The sequence below is a fragment of the Oreochromis aureus genome, linkage group 10 (genome assembly GCF_013358895.1).
Source record: "Oreochromis aureus strain Israel breed Guangdong linkage group 10, ZZ_aureus, whole genome shotgun sequence".
Classification (NCBI taxonomy): domain Eukaryota; kingdom Metazoa; phylum Chordata; class Actinopteri; order Cichliformes; family Cichlidae; genus Oreochromis; species Oreochromis aureus.
In genome coordinates this window covers 27,641,952-27,668,007 of record NC_052951.1, presented here as the reverse complement: position 1 = coordinate 27,668,007, position 26,056 = coordinate 27,641,952, and the positions used below count along the sequence as shown (strand labels likewise).

Here is a 26,056-nt window from a genome sequence, read left to right as displayed (position 1 = left end):
GTGGAGTGTGAGGCCAGCGGATGCTGTTTCAGGGTCACTGCTGGTGTGGGACTAAATGGACCAGTCCAGGAGGCCGGCCTGTCACTAGCGGCCGCCCCCTCACTGTCAGTACTACTGCTGTCACATCACTACTGGGTCATATAGAGCAATCAGTTTGATGCAGCCTGACTCTGATGGATTGCTACTATTGGCCTCTGCGGTGTCTTTGCGCTGCAGGAAGCCTGCTCTGAGTGTCTCAAAAACACACGAGAATTGTCATATTGCAGACGGAGTACAAGTCATTTTGACATTTTTGTGAAATTAAATGCTGTTTTCTGTGTGTGTTTCAGGTGCTTTAAAATAGTCACATTTTGCTGCAGCTTTTCAGAAGTGAGGAATGCCACAAAAAGGGAGCCAAATGGTATAACTGGCTCTTAATTTACTTGTTTCGTATGATGTAATAATAAATTAGAGAGAAGCTGGAAATGCTGAATTGGACTTAAAGAGCACGAAGAATAAGATGGCAGTGTGTAACTCCATTAACTTGCTTACTTTGATCCTGCTGCATTCCCAGTGAGCAGATTCACTTGGCTTTATACTTCCTGTGTGCTGTAGAAATGAAAGATTAATGTACCCATTAGCCCACCCAGGGACTTGCCAAATGGAAAAATCAGGTCAGGTCATCAGTCTAAAGTCCAAGGATGATCAGACCTGTAGATTCAGCCAGTGGTCTGGTGGATCTGTCATTATCATCTCATGGTGTGGCCTGGGAATATCATCAATGCCCTGATGATTGACCAAATGTGCAAACTGCATGCATGAGCATGCAGATATTAAAAACAATTTAATAATTAATCTTTTTGGCCACCTGGGGGCAATTGAACATCCTGTAAACACACTGCTGATTTTTATTAGTTTATAGAGTTTGTATTGGCAGGCAGTTCAGTTCAATTTAGTTTTATCACTATGGGAATATTTCAGAACTACAGTTGTCTGAGGGGGCTTTATATGGTAAAGTGAAGACCAATATTAGAGAGAAAAACCCAATAAACACACACAAAAGCATCACTTGGCGACAGTGGGGAGAAAGAACTCACTTTGAACAGGAAGAGACGTCCAGCAGAACCAGGCTTGGGGAGGGGCAGCCATCTGTTGCAACTGGCTGGGGTGTAAGAGGAAGGAGAAGAAATGAAAGGAGAGTATGGGGACACAGAGGAAGAAGACAAAATTAAATGGTATTCAGTATTAGAACAAGTGCTCAGTGCATCATGGGAAGTCCCTCAGCAGCCTGAGCCTAACGCACAGGATGGTTCAGAGTCCCCTGATCCAAGTTTAACTATAAGCTTTATGAAGAAGCAAACTTTTAACCAGAATATTAAATGTAAAGGTGTCTGTCTCCCAAGTGTTATTTTTTTATATGTATCACAATCTGACAATGAAGTCCAGTCTACACCCTCTTGTTGCCTCTGTTTTGATGCGACACGTATGTCTGTGAGGGTGGAGTTTGGAGTTTGACGAGAGCACCCAAAAGCCTTAAAATGAAACCAGTGGGCTAAAGGATCCTAAAGACACGGTACAGTTCCTTGAGTTGCAGTTCGAAGAAGTTATTTAATCTATTTCTGATATAAAAATACCGAACACTACATAATGCTCCGTGCACTCGTTTCCAGCTCTGTATTTTTTATTCGTTGCCTCACGTGTGTGCCTGAGAGGTCATTTTAGACAGAGTTGTATGCTTGAGAGGCCACATCTGAGACTGACATCATACAGAGCCAGGTTTAGAAAAACCTGTCAGAAAGCAAGCATTCAGAAGTCATTTAGTGGAAGATGAAGCCTGAGATTTTTATGGGGTTTTTTGGCTCATAATCAGGATTACTTCAGACTTTAACATCAGGAACAGTATTAAAGGTTGTGGATGAAGCGTAAAAACATGGTGGTCTGTTCCAGGCTGTGCTAGCTAAACACATAAAACACGAGTATCTCATTCTTCAGAGGATGTGCTTCTACAGAGTACTGTGCGGGAGTACTAAAAGAAAGACTAAAAGAAAACTGAGGCAGTGTTATTTATAGGTTAACGTCAGACAAAGTGCAGTAAAGTTGCTATATCTTTACTTTTAAAATAAAACCAACTCTGTTATAGGTTCCCACAGTTTTTCATGGTGATGCATGTAGTTTGTTCCAAGCAACTCAGAAAACTTGCCTCAGTTCTTTTGTGGATTTATGTTCTCTCAGCTTTATCTCTTAATGCGATCCCAGAGTGACTCCATGATGCAGCAGGACTGCTTGCTCTTTGTCTGGCCGGCAATAGTTCTTCAACTTTGCTTGACTTTCAGGCCAATGAGACACTTCCATGATAATGCACAAACTATTTGAATGTTTGTTATCATACTGGCTTTTTTTAAAACCAGAAATCCAGAATCCTCACACTACAGATAGTAGAGATCCCAGTGGATGAGCAGGCGTAGGCCAGGCTTCTAGCTGTTTATGGTTTTGATTGATTCCATGTTCAGTGTGGAGGCAATCTTCTTTAATGAAATGGATGATTCTCATTATTTGCCATGTGGCATGTGGCGTACACCCGTATTGTGCCCACCACTCTGCCAGAGCTTCCCTGGACACGGTGATCCCGTTGGCAGATTCTAAGTGAACGGGAATAATAAAAAAATAATAACAAAAGGAAGTGCTTTGTTATTCTCGCAGTTGGCCAGGATGTATAGTGGGAAACCGTATGGAATATTTCAGCATCAGAGGTAGCACGTCTGAAAGACTGCCAACCGTGCAGCTGCTTTGGGATTTTTGAGCCTTCTGTTGATGTTTTTGATGATGATTTTAAAAACGATTTGTGCCTGGAAGAGTTTTCCTTTAATAGGGTAGAGAGGACATTATTTCTGGTTTTACTTCTACCCCACTAAAACAGGGAAATAGGTTTAGGTTAATAGTACAAAAGGCAATCAACAAATGAACAAATAAATCATGATATCTTATGTATTAAGATAAAATCGAAAAGACTTTATTGATCCCTTGTCACTTAACACACTTGTGAATTCCCTGCCAGTACAACAGTCAGTCATTAAAGTTCTGCTTATTTCCAGTGCTTTTTGTCCACTGCCTAGTAGATTGTAAATACTAGGGCAGCTTTGCATTATTCTAAGTTAAAAATACTCCTAATTTGTTTTTACTGGACCTTGATACAGTTCTTCAGTTCATTTTCTGTGTGAAGTGAGCTCTTTTAGCACATCTTCTTTCAAGAGAACAAGCTAACTTTCTTATTATTGGCTCCTGAGTGCAAACAGAAGTTTTAAATAGCAGGTAGGTGGGGCCGTGTATCTTAGGCCTTAGACACATAGACCTACAGACTGGTCAGCAACACCCTGGCAACAAAAAATGCTAGGGAAAAGTGAATTCCCTGAGTGGTTGATAATTGGTTTCCAGCGATCAAAGAGCTAGGTGCAAGTAGTGAGACTTAGACTGTTGACCTTCAAAATAAAAGTTGCACCTTTTAAAATGTGTTAATTGCAGGGAGCAGGCAAATGCTATCCATCGTTTGGCCGATTGGTTTCACATAGAGATCAACAACTTCCCAGCCTTTTATAATATACAGTTTTCCATAGCAACCATTGTTGCTAGGCCTGTGACTGATCTGATCTTATACAGAACCAAGAGTAGAAAACCAGTGTTTAAAACAGTCTTAATGCTGAAGTCATCGAAGATGGCTGCTCCTTCCTGAGCATGGTTCTGCCAGAGATTTCTTCCTGTTAAAAGGGAGTTTTTCCTTCCTACTGTCGCCAAACGCTTGCTCATAGGGTGTCATCTGATTGTTCAGGTGTTCTCTGTTTTATTGTAGTCTTTACCTTACAACATAAAGTGCCTTAAGGCGACCGTTATTGTGATTCGGCGCCATATAAACAAAATCAAATTGAATTGAATTCTGTCTTTTTTTTCCTGTAGCTTTAATATTCAGTCAACAGGGACACAAATCTTTGCCCACAAATGTGTTAAACATACAGCAAAAGGATTTGACCTCAGTGTTTACGTAGTCTGTGTACTGTATGTGATAGTAGCATTTCAGTGATAATACTGTTAGTTTTGTTTGAACTCTAATGAAAACAGGCAGTAATTGGAGGCAGAGACAGTTTTAATTTCAGCAGCTTTACTTACATACATACTAATGTGTTGTTATTCAATCTGGTGTTTCTGCGTAACAGCAGCTCGCCGTGCACAGCGTGGGTGCGGGCTGACATATATTCACGATTCAGTGAAGTGTGTGTGTGTGTGTGTGCTTGTGTATCTCTGTGTGCGCTGATGTCATCCTATCCCTGGAGGGGACATCAGTGGGCTGTGTGGATTTTCCAACCTCTGCACTCCTTTCTTGGTTGAGTGGACTTTCTCCCTCTCTCCCTGTTTGCCCCCATCCTTCAATGTGGAGACACACAGTAGGTGTTAATAACTGTGTGGTCTTAAGGGACCATTTGTGGCCATAAGTGGAGATATTTGGCACTGTGATACATTGCTGCAGTCAGGCTATGTAAAATGTAATTATTCTTCCTTTTCCCCTCCAATGTTTAGATCTTCTCTAAATACATAAAAATGATCCGAAACCTGAGCTTTTCTTGGCTGAAGGAAATGCTAATAGCAAAAGATAAAAGCAAACCTTGAAGATAGCTTAGGAAGATTTCAGGTTAAGGCAAATAAACAAACACAAATCAACCTAAATTAAAAGAAGACAACCCTCCTCCTGCAGCTCTTACCTCTCTTTCTATATATTTAATCTATGGTTCATTTTTGTTTTGGCTTGTTGGTTGGTTAAACATTAAATAAATATCCTCAGAGGTCAATCTGAGCTGTTTACAGGCTAAGTGTCAGTAAAGCTGATCAGCTAAAAAAAAACTAAAAATATAAGCATCCATAATTTCAGCTCTGTGGTCTTTTTTCTTTTGCACCATCTCTAAAAATGAGCCATCTGTTCTTGGCTTGAGTGCTTACTTTGCAGTGCAGGTTTGTTTTGATGTCAGCGCTCCTGCTGGCTCAGCTGTCAATCAAAAACATACACCATTCTGCCCGCTCATAGGCTTGGAGGCTAAATTGGTCGGACACAGGCCTCCTAATCCAACGTCGGAAAGCTGCATTCCCGAACCTGTCTGCACATTCAACTAGAACTTCAGACGGCCTGTAAAGTCGACCTAGAGTAGCATTACTGTTGCATATGCTGAAAGCCCCTTCCTTCTTTTCATTAACAGTGCAAAATTGGAAGTTACTTTAAGAGAATATTTTACTGCAAAAACACTGAAAAACTTGGGTTTCATTTGGCCAAGTGCAGTTCTCTGAATCTGAGGAGATAAAAGAGTTTAGCCCTCCCACCCAACACCGAAACTGATTTTAAATGAGTCAGTCATGACTCAGGGAAAAGCAAACTTTAACAGTGAAGTTACATCATGTGGGGTGCCTTAAGGCATAGACATGGATTTAGGGGTGGGGGCAGGACAGGACACAGGGGACATGTCCTCTCTAATATTTAGAAAACATGAATTTGCCCACTCACTCCCTCTCTCTTAGAGGACTGTGCACAATGAGCAGAAATCTTGCTGAAACTTCCAAAGTCCAAAGGGCCTTAACGTATATTTATCATAAAGCAAGGGGTTACCTCCACAAAGAAAAGATACAAAAGTACCCTGACGCCAGGCGGGAACAACTGAATGAGCTACACTCTGACGTCTCCAGCCATCCATTCATCAATGTTTTTAAAGCCTTATCCAACCGAGGGTCACAGTGAGGCCAGGCCCTATCCCAGCTGACACGGGGCGACAGGCCTCCAGTCCATCACAGCCCAAACACAGGGACACTCACATTCAGGCCTATGGCTGTTTAGAATCACCAGTGAACCTAACGTGTGTGTCTTTAGGCTGAGGGAGGAAACCACTGCAGACTCTGATCATATATATCCAGATTAAATAAACAGAGCAAAAACTATGTGTGTGTTCAAGCCCCAACAGTGTTCACAGGTGTGGTTACTTTTAAGAGTGAAAAACAGAAGTTGTGTTGTTTTCTAAACAAAAGCACAGTCTGTTCATTTCAATACTGAGCACAAAAATATAAGAGATTATTTTTTACTATGTAAATATCAACTTCTCCCTTTGTTTTATGCCTTGAGAAAGGAACATGCAATCTTGTCACTGCGTTTGCACTGCCGCAGCACGTTAAATCCAAGGGTCAAACCTAGTGAGGGCGGCTGCGGCTATGAGGTGATAGGAGTGACTGTATCAACTTGCCACACTAAATGCTGGAAATCACTTGGATGTTGATACAACAATGATAATTTTCATTTAGAAGAGTTGAAAATAATTATTTAAAGCTCTCCCGAATGCAGGAAATTAAGTGTCTGATGCTCAAAATTACATGGAGAAGACTGACCCTAACTCACCCCAGTTTCCTGAGTGAAAGTCTTACGTACGGCCCAGTTATCCACCACAAGCTGCTTCCAGTGTAAGCTGTCACTCTGAATACGGCCTCACCTGACTACTTCCTAAAGTCTTTCTGGCTGAAATCCCTGAAGGCAAACTACTGTACAGTCTTGACTGTTTTTCACCCTGGTAGTATAGTTCCCAGCACCTCTGTGTACTATAATTGTGTGTAGAAGAAGAGTGACTTTCCTCTCAGTTTTTTACTGCCGCCTTGTTTGTTTCACTGAGGGAGGAAGATTAGAAAATATGCACACTCTCTCTCCCCCTCTGTCTCGACAGCAGCGCACTGCACTCTCTGCATAGAAACAATGAGTTAGTCAGTAAAGCAGCTCTCTTGTTTACTTCCCCACCCCCAGTTTTCCTTTAACAACGGGAACATCTTGAGCTCTTCCTTCAGTTCGCCACTCACTCTGATTCTCCTCGCACCCGGAAACTGGCAGAGGACGCTCATTATCTTTACTCTCTGTTGTTGTTCCGTGTGTGCAGAAAGTGGGCAATTATAGTACAGCTCTAGTAGACAGCCAAACCTTTCTATAATGAGAAGATTTCCTCAAGCAGGACACATTGTGTATATGTGTGTATAGCCCAGCTTGTGTATGCAAATGCAGGCTTTCTATTTAATTCAAAGTCTGACCAATAAACACAACAGACGCAGGTTCAATTGGTGCTGCTTTTATGCCATGAAAGCAGAGCAGCATGAGCATGATGTGTTTTGTTAATGGGGAATATGTCCTCTAGAATATATCTAAACAACAGCAAGGGGAATGATTTAGTTGTTGGTACTGTTGTTTTGCTGTTTAAATGGGGGACGGGAACAGCCTTTTTAGATGAAAGCATCAGAGGAAACGGACGTGTTTGGTTTTGATCTCTGTTTGCTGCATTCAGTGGCTCTCTTGAAAGGATTTAAAGTGGTAATCAGCGGGATAATGGTTTGTTATTTTGTCGCCAGTCATGGTGCTAAGCGCTTATTGCTGTGGTGATTTTTGCACCACATTTCCCACCAATCAATTGTCATTCAAAGCAGCGAGGTTTTAGTTAAATGCGATGGCGATCACTGCTCATATTAAGCGCTCGGTTCTCGTAAAATATCGCTTCCTGTGAGCGTGGGACTTGAATGATTTAAGATGTGTTTCTCTGGAGATGAGCCCTCATTGCATGTTGTTTTTATGCTGCTAAATAATGAAGTTATCATAGGGATGAATGTGCCGAATAAAGGAAAATGAACTGATACACAGCGTGACAAAATCCTTTGTTGTACACTTGATATTTGTTGTGAGAAAAATATATTTTAAAAAACTAGTTCATAAACGCATTGTGTTTGAGTTGCCCTAGTTTTCTCCCCTCGTGTGAAACAGATCCAGGGTCTGAGGAAGCTCCAGGCTCCGTGGTTAAAAACAAAAGCCAGTGAAAAAGTGTCAAAAACTAAAGTTCCTTTTGTGACCACTTGACGCTCAGTACAGAAGAAAGTCAGTCCCTGTAGACGCACTTAATTTTCCTCCATATCAATGTTTGTAACTCACTTTTTACATTTCTAAGTCTTCCTTAGCCCATCTGCAACTTGTCCAGGATGCAGCAGTCACCTCTGGGTGCTTAGTATTTTAAGATAAAGACCCTACAATCAGACAACCTATGAGTAGGCACCTGGCGAAAGTGGGAAGGAAAAACTCCCTTTTACAGGGAATAAACGGGCAAAACCAGCAGCCATCTGCTGTGACTGATTGGAGGGGAGGGAGAAAGACAAGACATTTAAAACATTTATACATATAAAGCCTCACATGACCAGGCTCCTTCATGGGTGAATCTTTTTTAAACTCACCTGCAGTTTTGGGTGAAACTCCTTACAATGTAACCACACTTTACAGTGCTAAATTCAGCAGTTACATTACAGTTACAATTATATTGTTACTCACATTCCAAAGGTTCATCAGTTACCTGCACTCCAGGCCGATGGAAAGAAAAACGCACTTGTGGTACAATCAGCTGATTTCAGTTTGTATCTGGGAGGAGGAAAGTGGTGGAGCGGTCCTACAGCTGTTCAGGAGTGGAGAATAAAAGATTCCTTTTATTGCACAAAAGATTAAGAATGTGATGGTAAAGTGCAAACTGCATCCAGGGCAAAACAAAAGCAACAGAACTTCAGCTCTTTGCGCAAATCTGCACAGACAGCATGCTAACACAAAGCTAACCAGGAACCCAGAGGGATGATGAAGCTGAGTGCAGGCCGACCCCAGTAATGCTAAATGCCTTACCTTTTTTTTAAAATAATGACCCCACCCCTGCTCATCTGATTAAGCTTTGTTAAGGCTTGAATGTAATGCTTTCTACTTTGAATGTTTATAAAAGTCCCTTCACTCCCTTTGTATTGTTGAAGCATTTTTAAGGGTCTAAGCAGTTTCTGTTCCAGTTTTGTGACTGAAACTCTTTTATTACGTCACCAATAAATTAGAATTTATCTGTGTGTGTACCTGGACTGTTTATGGATGCACTTTGCTAACTTAGCATTTGTAAAAACCATATTTGGATACTTCTGGCTCACGGCAAACACACAAGTAACCAAAGAGTGATGTCAAGTGGCTGCAGCTATCTTTTATATACAGTCTATGGCTGTAAACAATGTGAAAAGGGTCCCAAACCCAAAGAGAATTACCAACTGTGCACTTGGTTTTCCAGAAGAAAAAAAAAGTTCACTATTTGTGTATATGTAATCATAACAATATAAAAATAAATCATTAGCTAGCAACTTCTTGACAATATTCAGTATAACTAAAGACTAAAGGGCTGAAAAGAACTTCAACTTCATTTCACTTCTTTTTTCACTATATAAAACCTTGACATGTTTTTTTCCCTCTCCATTCCCATTACCTCAAGCTCCTTCAAATTTATGGTACCAATTAATTTTTATGTTCTTGTTTCCTTCCACAGTCTGCTCCCAGTACTCCCGCGGTGTCTTCGCCATCTTCGGCCTGTACGACAAGCGTTCGGTCCACACGTTGACGTCCTTCTGCAGCGCGCTGCACATCTCCCTGATCACGCCGAGTTTCCCCACCGAGGGCGAGAGCCAGTTCACCCTGCAGCTCCGGCCGTCGATCCGTGGGGCCCTCCTGTCCCTCCTCGACCACTACGACTGGAACAAGTTCGTCTTCCTGTACGACACAGACCGAGGTGGGTGATGAAAATAAACACCTCTCGCTCTGACAGCTTAATCACACATTGGAGATGTTTTCGTGGATTCTGTGCCAGCTTGTGAGCATGCTGTACATTAACGTGTTTCTCATCTAACAGAAAACCTTTTTAAATGCATCATCAGTTGATCTCGGCGAACTTTCCTTTGAAATCGGTGAATCTACTTTTTGTGTAACAGTCTCCCCTCACCAGAAAATCATTACATTCACATACACTGAAAATGAGTTGTTTCCAGAAAATGAAAATCTTTGATATACTGCACAAAGGTGCTTTGCTTGACAGCGTTACAAGTTATCGGACTACAGAAACAACCTGCAATCAAACATAAGTGAGTCCTTGAGGGATAAAAATCAAAGGTTGGGTAGAAATATAAAGAGACAAGTGCTGCTTCGAAGTAAAAGTAAGACAGTCCTGAAAGCTGATGATATACATATCATCTCAGACAACTGTGCAAACAAAGAGAGGAAAAGCCACGAACCTATTTCATCACCAAACGCATCAACATTTAATAAAGCAGACAGAGTTTTTAAGCACTGCAGCCATATCCAAATGATTTTAATCCCCAGAGAATTGAAGAAGTATTGTCTTCATGAAGGAGGTAAGCTTTGAATATGACCTGCATTAGATTTGTGGCTGGATGTGCAAACCTAAGGGATCTCATTTGAGCTACAGCGATTAAAAAACAGGATGAGTGTTGGAGGGTAATTTATTACAATGCAACACATTACTAGAATTGCATTACATTTATCCATAACTCATTAAACCATTACTCTTTCCAAATTCAGGTAATTACAGATACAAAGTTAGTTTCGGTTTACAACCACATTAGCTACTTTCACAATAAACTATAGATCCACCCACAGGAGAGACCTGCTGAGAGCTAAACATCTTCTAAGCTTGTTTTCTGTTTAGTATTTGCGCTGCTCTGTCCTTCGCACCAAAATAATGGGAAGCTTCTGAAATACTGGAATTGCAGGCTTTGTAATAACGGAGGTGTTACAATAGCTGAGCAGTGGCCTGTGATGCAACATCACCTACTGTCGTGATGATTTGTTCAGCCTCTTTTTCCAGTCTTCCACACGAAACAAGAAACAAAATAAAATAATTTAATTTGAATAAAATAGAAATGCAAGAATGAAAAATTAAGATGCAAGTAATAAATAAGGTGCAAAGAAGAAAACAAAATAAAATGATTAAGGACACAAGTTGAAGTTCTTTATGTAAATATTGCAGGTCGATCTTTACAAATTAGGCGCTGCAGTAGCAGATGATAATAATAATTAGAGTGTGAATGGAGTAATGGCGTGGGAGGGGGGCAGTGCTCATTTCAGGAGTCTGCTGTTGCTTATGTCTTGACCAAATGCAGTACATCTGTGTCACTCGAGGTTTCTCTTATCTTGGAAAACTACCTCTGTAGTAGAAGCTAAAAGAGACAGTTTCTAAGAACTACAGTGGTCCCCGGTTGCTGTAGTCCAGACACATAAAAAGACGGGGAACTATCTCCTGCAGTTATTAGAACAATATAGAAGTTCCTGCAGCGTGAAAGTGGCTCTTTGTTCTCTTAGATATGCCAATAAACCTTGTTCTCACCACAGCATTTTTCACTCATATTCTCTTTGAGTTTCTTTTCTCAAACTTTCCTGTAGGATTTTGTAAAAATTCCTGTTGAAGGAACAAATAAGAAAGACCACTATGACTGGTGAAGGGACAGAGCTGGCTGATGTGATGGAAAGAAGGAAGACAGATATGTTAAGTGTTCTGGACACGAAGTGGAAGGCAAGCAAGGAGGAGGTGGGTTCAAGCTTTTCTACCATGGTGTAGAAGGGAAGAGACCCGGAGAAGGGGTAATCTTGGAGGAAGAGTACATGAACAGTGTAGTGGAGGCGAAGCGATTCAGACAGGATTGTAAGTATCTGGAAATTAAAGGGTTGACATTGAATGTCCTCAGTATGTATGCCCCACAGGTTGGATGTTACTTAGAAGAGAAAGAGGATTTCTGGAGTAAGAAATAGTGGTGATTGGAGCAGACTTTAATGGACATGTGGGTGAAGGGGACAGAGGTGATGAGGAGGTCTTGTGTAGGTGCAATGGAGGAAAATATGGAAGGACAGATGGTAGTGGATTTTGCAAAGGATGGAAATGGCTGCGGTGAACACATCCTTCAAGAAGAGGGAGCAACATAGGGTGATGTAGAAAGGTCAATGAAGGTGAACACATGCAGAAGGTGCAGTTGGAGAGGCTTGATCGTCTGCAGGATGACTTTGGACATCAAGAAGAGGAAACGAGTGAAGACAGAGGCAAAGATTAAATGGTGGAAGTTGAAGAAGGAAGAATGATACGCCAAGAGAGTGTTTGTCCTATTACAGAGGAAATAGGACAAGCAGACTTGGTGGTACAATGTGAAAGTGCAAGAAATATCCAGAGGAAGAGGTTAGCAAAGAAAAAGTGGGATAGTCAGGTGGATTAAGCAGGTAGACAGGATTACTGGGAGGCTAGGTCTACAGCAGAGAGAGAGGAGGCAAAGACAAAAAAAAAGCTTATGATTAGTCATATCTGATTCTGGACTTGAAGAAGAAAAGGACTTGTATCGACTGGCTACAGAGAGATTGAGTTGGAAATGATGTGCAGCTGGTTGGGATGATTATGAATAGAGCTGGAAACGTATTAATGAGGAAACCAGCATGTTAAGAAGATGGAAAGATTTAAACACCTGGGATGAACCAGCCAAAGGGACAGATAGTGCAAAAGAGAGGTGAAGAAGAGAGTGCGGTGAAGGTGAGTGTCAGGGGTGATTTGTGACAGAAGGTGACTATGGTGTATGGTTTGGAGATGGTGGCACTGACAAACAGATGATAGGCCGAGCTGGAGGTGGCAGAGCTGAAGAGCAATCAGAATGGACAAGATTAGAAATGAGTACATCAGACGGACAGCTCAGATGGAGCAGTTTAGAGATAAAGTTGGAGATGCAAGGCTCAGATGTTTTGGACATGTGCAGAGGAGAGAGATTGGATATATTAGAAAAGGATTTTGAGGCTGGAGCTGCCTAGGCAGAATGGAAAGACTAAGAAGGAGACCACACAGAAGACTCATGGATGTAGTGAAGGAGGAAATGCAGAGCATGTTACAGAGGGGAATACTAGGCACGGGGGGGAGATAAAGGCAGACGGCTGCAGCAGCCAGAAAAATAAGAAAATAAAGTAAATCATAATTAAAACAAAACATATTTCTTACATTTAAATAAAATTTGGAAAGGTAAATAAAAATAAACATGCAAATGGTCTTTCAGTCAGTGGTGCACAAAAGTCATTAAAAACTTAAAGAACAAAACATCCTCTGTGTACACACAGATGTGCACAAAGTGTTGTTTTGTGAGGCAGTAACATTTATCAGAAAGAAATCTCTGAGGTCTCAATCATATCTCCTATGTTTTCTCCTCATGCCCCCTGCGCGGTGAACAGTAAGGTGTGAATGGATGTGCTTCTGAAATAATGGCTGATTTTTGTCCTCAGTTTGTCTTGTGGCCATCGAGCGATCAATATTGCAGCGCAGCTGCTGTTGGAAGTGTTGTGGACATTGTTGGACCTCTCTCCCTCTGGCTCAGTTCCACACCTGAGGAAGCGAGCTCTGTATTCGTCTCATTTATATGTTTCTCACTCTTCCGTGTCTCTCTCTTTTATTCCATATTCTTCCTTTTTTTTTCTTTCACCCACCCAATCTTTGCCTCTCAGTCACCACACACACACCGACAGAGTCAATAAGTTTCTACTTTTTCACCCCACCGTGTCGCATTTCCATTACAAGACAGAATGGATATGGGCTGCTGCTTGGATCACATCTCCACATCTCGCTTTCATATATTTTCCAGAAGGTAGTCAGAGGGCTTCATTCTTTCTCCCTGCTGCAGTGATTGTTTGAGCAGATTGGCTATACAGGGGCTGCAGAGTGAGGATGATATCGGGATGGCGTCCCTTCAGAACAACTCATTCCCTCCCTCTTTTTCTTATCTGAAGTCATACATGCTTGACTGGATAAAAAGCCTCCACTCCTCTCAAAACCGACATGTATCTGATCAAGTATCCTCCAAAACCACAAAGGTTCCCAGCTGTACGACTTTGCTGCCCGACAGACTGGCTGAGGACACAAAACGTGGCTTTTCTGTGTTTTCTGGAGCTTCGGTCTGGCTTCAAGCTCAGGATTATTGAGACCGGAATTAAGATGACATGCAATTTCAGTATCAGTGGCATAAAAATCATCAAGAGGTGAGGACAATCACCTACTAGAAGGTTAGGAGGTCGTTATAACCTCATTGAGTGAAAGCAGTTCTTTGCTACTGTGAAAGTGAATAGTAATGAGCAGTGTTAAAACTGTTTTTGTGTTTAAACAGCAACAAAAATTTCCATTTGAATGCTGTAGGGTTGATGGGCTGTGACATGTGAGGTCCAGACTTTTCTTATGTTGTTGATGTTTTTCTGGTTTGAAGCACCTGATGTCTATGGACATTCTGTTTCCTGATTGGTCAGTCGTTTTTCAGGATCGAATTCACCAATTCATGTTTATCCATCGAGCACTGAGAGGTGTAGTAGGTGTCTCAAGCCTGGCAACCATGAGTCCTTAAGGGAAAACTGAATTTTCCCCAGTCAGTTGGTTAGTGGTTGCAGGAGGTTTCTGACAGTCGCTAGGTGAAGCTGGTTGCAAAGACATATATGCTGCACCAAATATCTCCTGGCAATTGCTCTTGTTGCACATTGCAAAAGTTTCCTTTAGTTTTCCATGGAAGATGTCGACGTTCACCTTCAATATAAAAGTTGTGCCTTTTGAAAAGTGTGGCTCAGTGGGGCCCAATTTTTACTTTGAAGGCAAATGTTCTGCATTTCCCATCAGGCGAATAATAAGCGAGTCTTTGCAAAGAAGTCAGTGTCTTCCGGAGCAATCACAAGGCAACCTGGCAGCAACCAATCCACAGCTCACATTCTCGTTTTGGGAAAAAAAGTTATTTTCTGTGGGGGGTTTTTTCATGTGTTTTTAGAAATCGTTGTTCTCACAGGAGAGAATTTCCTTCCTGTTTCCAGTGTTTTCATTATAAAATATCTCGACAGGATGCTCTTTTTCCCTAACTCACTGCAGGAGTGACAAATGAGAAGGGGGAGGAGCAAAGTGTGAGCACTGTTTGTACAGATGTCTACTTTTTGATTTGATTGGAGCAACGTCCTGGGCATAGAGGGGAGCAACTAAACCTAAAGTATCGATGCAATACAAGAAATGGTACTGATACTGTTGATCAGGGGTGCCCAATCCCAGTCCTCAAGAGCTACTGTCCTGCAGCTTTTAGATGCATCCCTACTCCAACACAGCTGAATCAAATGGTTTGATTACCTCTTCTGTATGCCACCAAGTTTGGCAAAGGCCTGATAACAAGCCATTCATTTGATTCAGGTGTGTGTGACCAAGGATGCATCTAAAAGCTGTAGGATGGTAGCTCTCGAGGACTGGGATTGGGCACCCCTGCTGTTGATATTTAGATCGATTGGCCTACCCTTCCTAGCAATATGAAAACCGAAAACAACCTTTCAACGTGCTGATAACATTAAAAAGCAGCTGATTTTAAAGTACCCATCGATATTCAGATAATTAATACACAGGTGATCCCAGATCAATGCCGAACAAGGCTGAGAATTTGTCTTCCTGTAGAGATTTAACACATAGCCATACTAGATGCCTTTGTGAAAAATGCTGGATACATGCTTCACAACACAAAAGACTATGGAATAAGATAATTAGAGAGGGTATCATATTAGCATGTGACACATAGATGCCTGTCAGAGTTGATGTGGATTGTTTGTGTTTGCAGAAACACAAGCATATCTGTTCCGGGTGACAGATGACTGACGGATGTCTAAAACTCTGCAGACACACTTGGAAAACATTGCTCAGTATGTGTTGAACTTTAGTCTGCATTGTGTTCCTGTTACTGAAAGTTGGGGCTGTCAGCTTTATTTGGAAATTTTCTTTGAAATTTGAACTGCCGCTAAAATGATGTTGTGGATATGTTTTTTTTATGTTGCCGGTGTGAGTGCAGCAGGATGTGCCTTGTATTCCAGCAGGTGGACTTCATAAAATGCACAGTTCAGCTGACCCTGCTGTCCTCTCAGTAAAACAGGTGGTTTTTTTCTACGCATGCAGCCATTTCCAGCAACAGCCAGCAAGCAAGGTTAGACCTAAAACCTAGGAGGTCCTGTAAGTGCAAGAACTGCAGCCACTGCACAGACCTAACACAGACCTTTTAATTAACCAAATAAAACTTTGGTAAACAGTTAATGGTTTAACTGAAGTGCCAACTCTCAGGTACTGGATTTGCTGGACACAACTTTTCCTTACTGTTCATATCCTGTATATTATTTTTAGGCCTGTTTCTCATTCTTTTGTCCTCCACTTGTCCAGTTTCTTCAAATTTTTAAGGACACACCGCACACCAGATGTGTAATATGCAAAGTTTTTGGTTAACAAGTCTCTGGGAATCACCTCACTGGTGCAAAAATATAATTTTATGCCTGTCAAACTGTGCTATCTTTGACATTTCCTTGGCTCAACTAATCACTGACTCGTAGGTCAGTGTTAAGTGGCTTAACTTTCTTCTTAAAGTGGTCAGGAGCAAGGACTGAACAAAAAAGTAGTGAAAAACAGCCAATATCAAAATGAGAACTTTGAGAAACCTTCAGAAAGCTGGGAAAACTACAGCTCAAGAGCACTTTAACAAGTTCCACAAAGGTGTTTCTAACTGGAAGCAAAATATAAAAAAATGAAGGGTAGGGCAAGATTTTTGCACAGGACGGTATCTCTTCCAAAGAGCAATTTAATTCCAAGAGCTGAGCTATTTTTCACATTTATGTTACAAAATGGAGAAAACCCCAGCATGCTACAATAAATAGATAATCGTGAACTAATGCCTGAAAGAATCCGAAGCCACTTCCACAGCCTTACTTTCATAGATAAAAGTAAAGGTGCGTGTCGGCTTTGTGAAGCTGCTCACACAGTTCAGCAGAGACACGTTAGCGGAAACACGATCACATTTTGCAAGGTTAAAATTTGCGTGCCCACTGAAGCAAAAAGCAGGTGGGACAGATGAACAACATGGGTGGGGAAGCAGCAGTCCACAAAGTAGAAAATGACACTTTATTGTTAATGCCCTTGCTTTCTGTGCAGACAGTGTCCCTCCTGCAGTTATATATAAATAATGTGAAGAACAAAATCCAGCCTCTCTCACAAAGTCACCCCGTTTCTCCCTGAAATAAATGGCGACCCCACTGATGTTTAGCCTTAGATAAGGAAAGCTACAGTTTTATTTTGTGTGTTGCGACTGCAAGATCATCCCGGATACATTCACATTTTTTTATTTCCTTATTTGCTTTTTGTTCTCATGTAATTGAAATATATAAAGACATTCAAGATTACCATATGAATTCAAAGTGTGGCCTTTGGTAAAATTCATCATGTTCATGAAGTTGAATGAATGCAGGCCAATAAAAATGAAATGAAATAACTGCGAAAGTAGCAATAATCTGTGCACAGTGATTTCTGAAAAATGATTAAGTAAGACAAAAGAATGCAAAACCTCTGCCCTCAGCAAAATGACCAAATCTGAATTGACTCAAAGTGATTCAGTTCTAAATTTTGTCAAGCCGCACCGCTGCTAAAGCTTTTCATATAATCTGTCTATATTTTTTAAGTAACCCTGATAAAATAAAATAAAATACACAGACATTTAAAATGATCAATCACATAACTTCTTTCATAGCAGTGAAAACAAGACCACAAAGACAGACTTGGGAATCGTAGAGAGAGCTTTCAAAGCCCGAGGGAGAACACACAGGCTTTATAGAGGGATAATAAGGCACAGGTAAACTCAATCAAGGCAACAGGGGAGGGAAGAAACTAACAAAGAAAGACATACGAGGAGCCTTCAAGCTTTAACTAACCTTTAAAAGAAAAATAGAAGAAAACTGAAAGAAAGGAAAAGAACAACCTAGACGAGAGAAACGTAGAAAGCGAAAGATCCAGGAACATTTGGACAATCGCAAAACCTACCTACGTTACATCAGAAAGCAGCGATCATAATAACAATAATAACAAACACCAAGACACCCCGAGGCATGATAAAATCCACAACTGCACGTTTCATTCATCCCTGGTTTGTGTCAAACTACGATAAAGCGGCGCAAAACCAGACCAAGGGAGCATTTCTCTTCAGTTTAAACTGTCCTGTTTTAACCATCATAGACAATAAAAATGTCCTAACAGCTAGTGTAAAGGACTCTAATGCCCAGCTCGGTAATGAAACAAAGAAAAAAAAAGGACCAACATAAACCATCAGCCTTTGAAAAGACACATTGGAAACATCAATCAAGACGGCTTCCTAAACAATGCATTGCAAATGTTTCAGTTAATTATGGTGCACTCTTTCTTTGTAAGACTTTATGGGTTATGTAAACTGAATGAGAGGAGGTCAGATGTGTTTTCTGATTTAGTTGCGCTGCTTTGAGCTCTGTCCATGGTGCTGAAATCAGGCTTCAGCCAGCAATTTAATCGGTTTGCAGACACAAGCTGCTTTCCATCAGTGTGATGGCTTCTAAATGTGTTGAATGTGAAAGTTTTTTTCACTTGTAACAAAGCACAAGTCTGAACGCATGCTGTCCATTAGTGGAGAGGGACATTATTACACTCCTGCATCGTGTTCATGTTCTTTTGGTGACCTCAGCTCACCAAAAGACGAGACCAAAGCTTAAAGAAGACGCCAAACTCTTCTGACTCCTGTCTCGTGATATTATATGGTGCAGACTTGGCCTGTCAGAGGTGTGTGAGTAAATCCTTTATGAATATTAAGATAAATATAACCTGTGTCTGAATGACAGAACATCATCGCTTTGACACGTCGATGAAACAAGCTACGTAATATCAATTTGAGATGTTGTTGTCATTTAAAGCATACCTACTATGTTATTATTGCTTCTACATGCTGTTGTTCCAGGCTTCGTGTTTTTATTTTGGGACCACCACTAGAATAGTTTTGCATGATTCACAGTTTGTTTGGTTTCTTTTTTCTTTAAATCTGTCTTTTCTTACACTTGGCCTTTTTCCCTTCCATTAGGCTTCTGTCTGAATCTCATCTTTAGGCTTTAAGACACTGTTTTTTCTTTTCAGTGGCTACTCCCCAAAACACCCAAATTACACAGACCAGTTGGTGACTACCTGGTAACCGTTGCTTGCTAGTGAAAAGTGAGTATGCCCTGAATGGGTTGTGAGTGGTTCTAGGAGGTTCCTGGCAGTCACTGTGAAATCAGTGATTAAAGAATTATCATGCAGATCTAGAAACTCATCAACTACCCCAACCGGTTGCTATACAAAATGATATAATCCTGAGGTTGCTTATGTGAAAGTGATCAAAAATAGGTACACAATACTGTACCAAAAACCTCCTTGTAATTGCCATGGTCACCAGTAGTTTGCCTGAAAGATGCCAACTTTTCTGCAAATCCTCACCAACTACTTGCTAAGTGGTAGTAAAACTGTGAAACAGAAGCTTCTTACCTTCAGAGTAAAAGTTGCACATTTTTAAACGTGTTGGTCTCAGCAACTTTTACCCTGAAAGCAAACAGTCTCTGTTTCACTCGCTAGTTACTTAGCGAGTATTTGCAAACAATCACAAAAATCAATCACACCAAGGTTTCTGGTGCAACACCCTCTTTGTGACCATTTTTAGTCAGTGATAGCTAGCAAGCGCTCGCCAGCCTGTCAAGGAATACTCATTCTTCCTTAGCAACCAGGGGTTGCCAGGAAGTCACCAACCAGTGTCTAGATGCGCGTGACTGCAGTGTCAACTGAAGATTTGAGCAGCAAGTGTGCCTGCGATGACCAATATTTAGTGATATGCACTCGCATTACTAACATATACAATTTCAGGATTACTTGTACAGACACTGACTTCGTTAATTGAAATCTATTCTTTCATCAGCTTATATATTACAGAAAATTTGAGAAAAATAATAGGTCCACTTTAACGGTCTAAATATCTGTTTATTGACAAATAAACATCTATTTTCCTTTAATTTAGGTATTTTTCATTTCTTTACTTCAGCTTTCCTCTCGCCTTCATTTCCCTGACCACCTTCAGCTGATTATATAAAATTTGTTTTCCTGCCTTGTACAGCATGAAAGCAAATTTCTGCACAAGCACTTTTCACAGACCTAAAAATCATGAGTCCTTATTTCTGCATTGGACTGCAAAGGCAGAATATAAATGCAGAATCACCAGAAGCTCAGGAACCATCCCTCAGAGTATTTCTTTTTTCTAAATTTCAGCCATATGTATTATACTGCACACATTTAATCCAAGTCCCACTGTGAGTAAGCAATGCGTTCTGATGAGGCAGACTTGCATATTTCTAAACCTTAAATATGTCACAAGGTTTTACGTCTTTGTTAGAGGGAATGAATGTGTGTGCAGATACGTCAGCACCGCTCGAGTCTTTACGTACGCATTAGTGTTCTCTCCGCATGCCTGTGTTTGCTCTTCAGAAGGCTTTTGGGTGCAGGCTGCAGCACTCTGGCCTCAGGATTTTTCTCACACACAGGAGCAGGCATTCATCCCATATTGACTATAATGTAGAATCAGCCCACGCATGGCTGAGCTGAGTCAATGAGCGCCAGTCTGATTCCCTGCATCAAAGCAACAGAGATACAAGGGGCTGGATACTGTAACAGTGTGTGTGTGATTATAGTGAATGCTGTCCCTGTGAGCTTTCCAGTGCACCATAAATATACACACACACCACAGACAAAGATGATAAAAAGGTTAATACAAAAAGAATGGAATAACATAGGAAAAGAAACCAGGAAATGATTCAGGGAGAGTATAAAAGAAAGAGGGAATGAGAGGAGAATAAATAAGGGTATCGAGGTAAGAGGACAGACATAAGAGGAAAGGAAACAAAAGGACGATAAAAAGGACAGGAGAAGAGAGGAAACAGTGACAGAGAAGAGGAAACAAGAGTAGGAGAGACTGGAGAGAAGGAAAGAAGAGATAAAGGGAGGAAACAAGAGTACAAGAGCAGAGGAAAGGAGAAGGAATAAAAGGAAACAAGAAGTGACAAACAAAAACCAAGGAGAGGAAACTAGAGATTAGGAGACTAAATTAAAGGGAGCGACATACAGAGAGGAATGAAAAAGGTGAAAACTAAATAAAATGAGACATACAAAGCAAAGGAAATGAAGCGAAATGAGAGGAAACAAATGGAGATGGAAGACAAGCAGAGAGGAAAGGAAATAAGAGCAGAGGAGACAAGAGCTGAGAGGAGGAAAGGGAAGAGATCACAAAAGGGAAGGGAGAGGGAAGGAAATGAGAGGGGATGACAGGCAAGAGGAGAGGTGAGAAAACGACAAAGGAGGAAACAAGGAAAGGGAATAAAATCAGAGGAAACCAGAGACTAAGAAAGGAATTAATGTGATAAATGAGGTGAGACAGAAGAAGGAGGAGAAGGATAGGTCTCCAGCAGATGGACTGGTATCAGCAGTGTGTACTGGCCATGAATAGCTCCGAGCCTCTTTGTGTACACTCTGAAGAGGAAGAAGAGGCGAAAGCAAAGCTCTGATTCAATGAGGGAGGAAGTGGAAGGATGGAGGCTCAGTACACATGCGCTGACACTCAGTGGAATGAAAGGAAGAGAGGAAGAAATCGCACGCTGTACATAAATCCAGATGTGCGCTCACTTTCCTCTCCACAGGCTGCAGCTGCTTCCATCTAGTGTCCGGCTCTGCTCCAATCAGCACAACAAGCGTACGCATCAGCCAGCGGCTGTGTCTTCGACGCTGATGCTGATTGCAGCTGTCTGCTGCTCCAACTACGACCCCGGGGCCACTCATTTATCAGCTGGTAATCAGCTGGCCCTTTGCACACTTTACTTGCCTCGGCTGCCACTGCTGCAGCTTCCTGTCCCAGCGCTGCATATAGCATGTGGCATAACAGGACACAATGGGATATCATGTTCTTGCACACTCAGCCGCCCTGCTAAATTGTATCTGGTGGGTTAGGGGTGGCTGTGTTTCCTGATTCTGAGACTTATGATGTAGTTTAAAGGTTTCAGAGCCACTAAAAGACAGATTACTGCTAGTTTTTAGAAAGTTTGGACCTGTTTTCTCTGAGATATAAGGCATTGAAGTATGCTTCTTTAACACACTTGCTTTCTAAATACTGAGATGTGTGTGACCAAATCCAGCCTGATGTCATCTTCATTTTCAAACCTTCAACCAGCACATAGCGAGTGTTCGCAAGGCTGGAGAACTTGTTGGGGTTAGTTGAAAAAAACATGGAGTTAGAACAAAGTCACAACCAATGTCCATAATGACATGAAAACAGTTCATATTGTCAATGCAGTCTTTTTAATGTGTAGATTTAGAATCTGCTAACACCTAATTAACGTCTTCATCCCTCGATTTGTATATCTACTGATAATGGACCAATATTCAAGGATGAATTTGTCCACTATAAATTACAGTGGTTAATGCCCTTAACAGCAAACATCTGATGCTTCACATCTAATCCAAGGTCCACAGAGCAGACTTTGCTGGGATAACCAGCATGCATTCTAAAAAATAAACACAGTTTCCAAGAATTCAAACTAAACTGGAATCAAGGATTGGGGAAATTAACTAAGGATTATCTAAAATCAAAAGCAGTGCCTGTAGAGGTCTGGACCAGAGGATGTGAGGTCAAAGTCTGTGTCTTCCCCCTCCAGCAACACTTTCCAGTTAGCATCACCTGCCTTTATCTCCATTTTGGCCACTAGATGGAGCACACTCAAGCTATCTTATCTTTGTTTCCAACCCTGATATCCTTCCATGTATGAAACATATGGAAAAACACATAAATATCCACACATACCTATCTTTACATCCACCTGCTAGGGAAGGAAAAATAACTGAATTTTAAAAGAGTTTAATCAACTGACATTCTGTCAGTTACAGTGAACTGAGCTCTAACGTTTCACTTTTGCATTATTCAGAGTAATTGTACAAAAACATCTGGTTACAAAAGCAAACATAGGTGCTTACCTGGATTAGGCTGTGACCAGAGACTGTGAAATAATTTTGAATTTTTGAACCCCAATATTAGCACCTTAAATCCAGCCAATCTGTATCTAAGGTTTTCTTTAGAGCAAGAAGAGACCACATTTGGACGAGGGGGTGGAATGTTCCACAAAAATCTACTGCTTTTATAATTATAAATGTACTGAACCACTGTCTGTGACTGTCAGTTATTAGCACGTAAACTTAAAAAAATGTGTGAGTGGGAGAAAGACGTTGTAGAACAAAATATGAGACTGTCTAAAGTTCATTACCCTTATCTGTATTTCAGGATGGAATTGCAAGAATGATAACTCATTTAAAGGCTTTAGAAATGACTCCTGCAGCACTCTGTAAGTGCAAATTTGCAGGTACAAACTGTCTTTATTCTAAACTGTGTATTTGCTGTGAAAACCTTGACATATCTAGCAGCGATAACTATAATTGGAGACAGCAAACTGCAGGATTCGAAACCAAAAATATGATGATAATCCTGATGAAAAGGATTTCTCCTGATAGGAGCACACCACTGCGATGACAAACTATTGTTTCAGGACCCGACAAACACACTGACAGGAACACACAGGCGGGGAGCTTAGCTCAAACAGCTTCGGTCAATAGCTGTGTAGTAGCTGCAGCTACCACAGGGAGTGATTTTGGCCTCCTCTGTGGCTTCCTGCCCTCCGCACTCTGTCCTTTCTATTATGTGTATAGCTGCTCTCCGTCTGCAGGTAGGCACGTTTACCACGAAGGAAATGTTAAGGAAACTTCCTCGGAATATTGACACTAAAAATACAGTTAGTTGTTCCACCTCATGGGTAGTTCAAAGTATGTAAGTCAGTCAAGAACTACATTATATGGACAAAATTATTGGGCCACACCTTTTCAGGTGTATTGCCACAGTTGTATAAACTCAAGCACCTGCCCTGTACGTTTTAAAGAGCTCACTGAATTCAAGTGTGGTGCTGCAACAGGACGACACCATAGCAACGAATCAGTTCACATCATGAAACTCCTTCCCTCCCAGATATTCCACGGTCGACACTTTGATGGGCTGAGCCAGGAACCGAACCACGTTCTGAGTTTCCTGTTTCCAATTTTCTCCTGTTAAAATTAAGAACTAAGTCACTCCAGTGTGGGGTCTGACTCCCCAACAGCCAAATTGTCATGACCAGTTCTTCCCGTAGGAATTACTGGGGACATACTGACACGATGCATGCCTGTGTGTCTGTGTGTTGCCTCAACCAGCAGTCCCTCCTGGCACAGGCAACCCTCTAATGGGGAGCAAGGGGCTGGGGAGGGGATGGAGAAGGTGGAGAGGGAGCTGGGTTGCCAGAGCACAGGTTAATCCACTAATTGGGAGCAAAGGGAGACGGGTTGCCAGATTGTGATGGCCACCAGGAGGGTCCGTTTAAGGGGGACATCTGTTCCTGCTGGAGAACAGCCGCCCTCACAGCTCCCTAGTTTCCTCTCTGACACTCATCTTCTCCATACACAAACCTGACAGCGATGGTCTCCTCCTCCAGAGTCTCGTGTTGCATCCAACTCAGAGAGACTGACGGGACCAAAAGCCAGGATCTGGCTGGAAAAGGATAAAAGCTTCACTAGAGTTTCTTTTCCATGGGAAAGTGGTTGTCTTGCCAGCGACATCGAGCCAGCAAAAAGCCGGTTTGTGTTTCAAACCAGCAATTATGGACAATATGTTTTATCGCATCATGTGCTTCAACATACCATATTGTAGATTGGAAGAAATCCACTTCAGTTTATTCAGGAAACATGTACAGGACTATAATTAAAATTCAGGGAGCACTGACTGTTACTGTAGCAAGACAGAGTTATTGAACTTTAAATATGAATCTAACTGTGCGTAAAAACACAATTATTGACAGTCACTGCTGCAAGAAAAAGGTTGTAAACCCCAATGGAATTATTTCTGAAATGAAATACCAGAGGTGCTCTCCTGTTTCTCTGTCATCCTGCGGATGAGCTCCAACTCCACCTTCTTGTACTGTGGCTGGTGACGGCTCTGCAGCCTCGTGTGACGTGCTGCAGGAGAAGGACTACTGTCGCCTTTCTGCAGTGGCGGGGTTGTTAATGTCATCCTCTCCGTGGTGGAAGTGAAATGATACTAAGGACCACCACAACGGCAATGTGACCAGTGAGCAAGCCAGCAGGGAAAACATGAGACGGGGGATGGTGGGGTTAGCTGATGAGCAGCTGGTGCACTTTCAAAATCTGAGTGATTGGATTGTTGACTTGTAAAAGCACTAAAGATAGAACAGGGGTGTCAAACATGTGTCTCGTGGGACAAAGCCCCATAGCCACCCCTGTGATGCTGTAAAATTACTCACTACACTGCTGTTCACTTTGTGAAGATGCCAGCTTTACACGAGAGAGAAACTTCAAAGCATGTTTCGATCATAAAGACATAAAAATTTTAAAAAAGCCTTAAATGAGAAGTTTATATATTTCTGAAACTGCACTTTGTGCAGATCATTCACTAATCAGATGGGTGGTGGTTCGATCCCCTGCTGATTCAGTCTGCATGCCAAAGTATCCTTGGGCAAGACGGTGAACCCAGAGTTGCTCCCGATGGATTTATCGCAGTCTGAATGTTTGACAGAAATCACTTACTGTAGAATGGGTGAAGGAGGCTTGTAGTATAAAACGCTCTGTGTGCTCAGGCAGAATAAAAAATTGCTAAATAAGAACCAGAACCACTTAGTTTATCTTAATATATCTCAACCTGGCCATTTATTCTGTAAATAAATCATTCATTAAATGTGAAAAGTAGTTTACAAAGAAATAGCTTCTATTTTCTGGCTATTTTTTTAGGATAAGGATTCAGAATAAGATTTCTTCCTGCATATAAAAACAATTTTGGCATCCAAGGAAAAAGAGATTTGGGCTTCTGCCAAATCACCTGGACTGTGATTTGTAATACGTGTTTAATTTAAACAAGTTTAAAATACATTTTTGTTTGTCAAATGGCCAAAAAAAGCAAAAAGCAATAATAGGAAAATGAACTGACTTCTGTTAAGTAAATTATACTACATATATATGCAAAACTGCTATGCTTTTGTGTATAGCAAAAAGCCCACTGGGTAAGGTGTGTCTTTAGTTTGTCTTATAGTTTCAGCAGCATGGTGGTGTGATGTTAACACCATCGCCTCGCAGTTTGCATTTGAATCCACGGGCTGGCTCGGGCCTTTCTGTGTGTTCTCTCTGTGCCTGCATGGCTTCTTCTGGTTCTCCAGCTTCCTGCCAGAGTCCAAAGACATACTTTAGGTTAATTTGTAACTGTGTGAGTGAGAATGGTTGTC

General features: G+C 41.4%; 1 protein-coding gene across 3 annotated transcripts in view; it reads left to right on the top strand.

Moving 5' to 3' along the window:
• The window catches only part of gria4b (glutamate receptor, ionotropic, AMPA 4b), a 159,574-nt gene that overhangs the window by 63,669 nt on the left and 69,849 nt on the right, over positions 1–26,056 (top strand). For all 3 annotated transcript variants that reach the window (XM_031747608.2, XM_031747607.2, XM_031747609.2), the window contains exon 3: positions 9,360–9,599. In XM_031747608.2, coding sequence (XP_031603468.1) covers positions 9,360–9,599 — 240 coding nt within the window. The remainder of the gene's footprint in view (positions 1–9,359; positions 9,600–26,056) is intronic.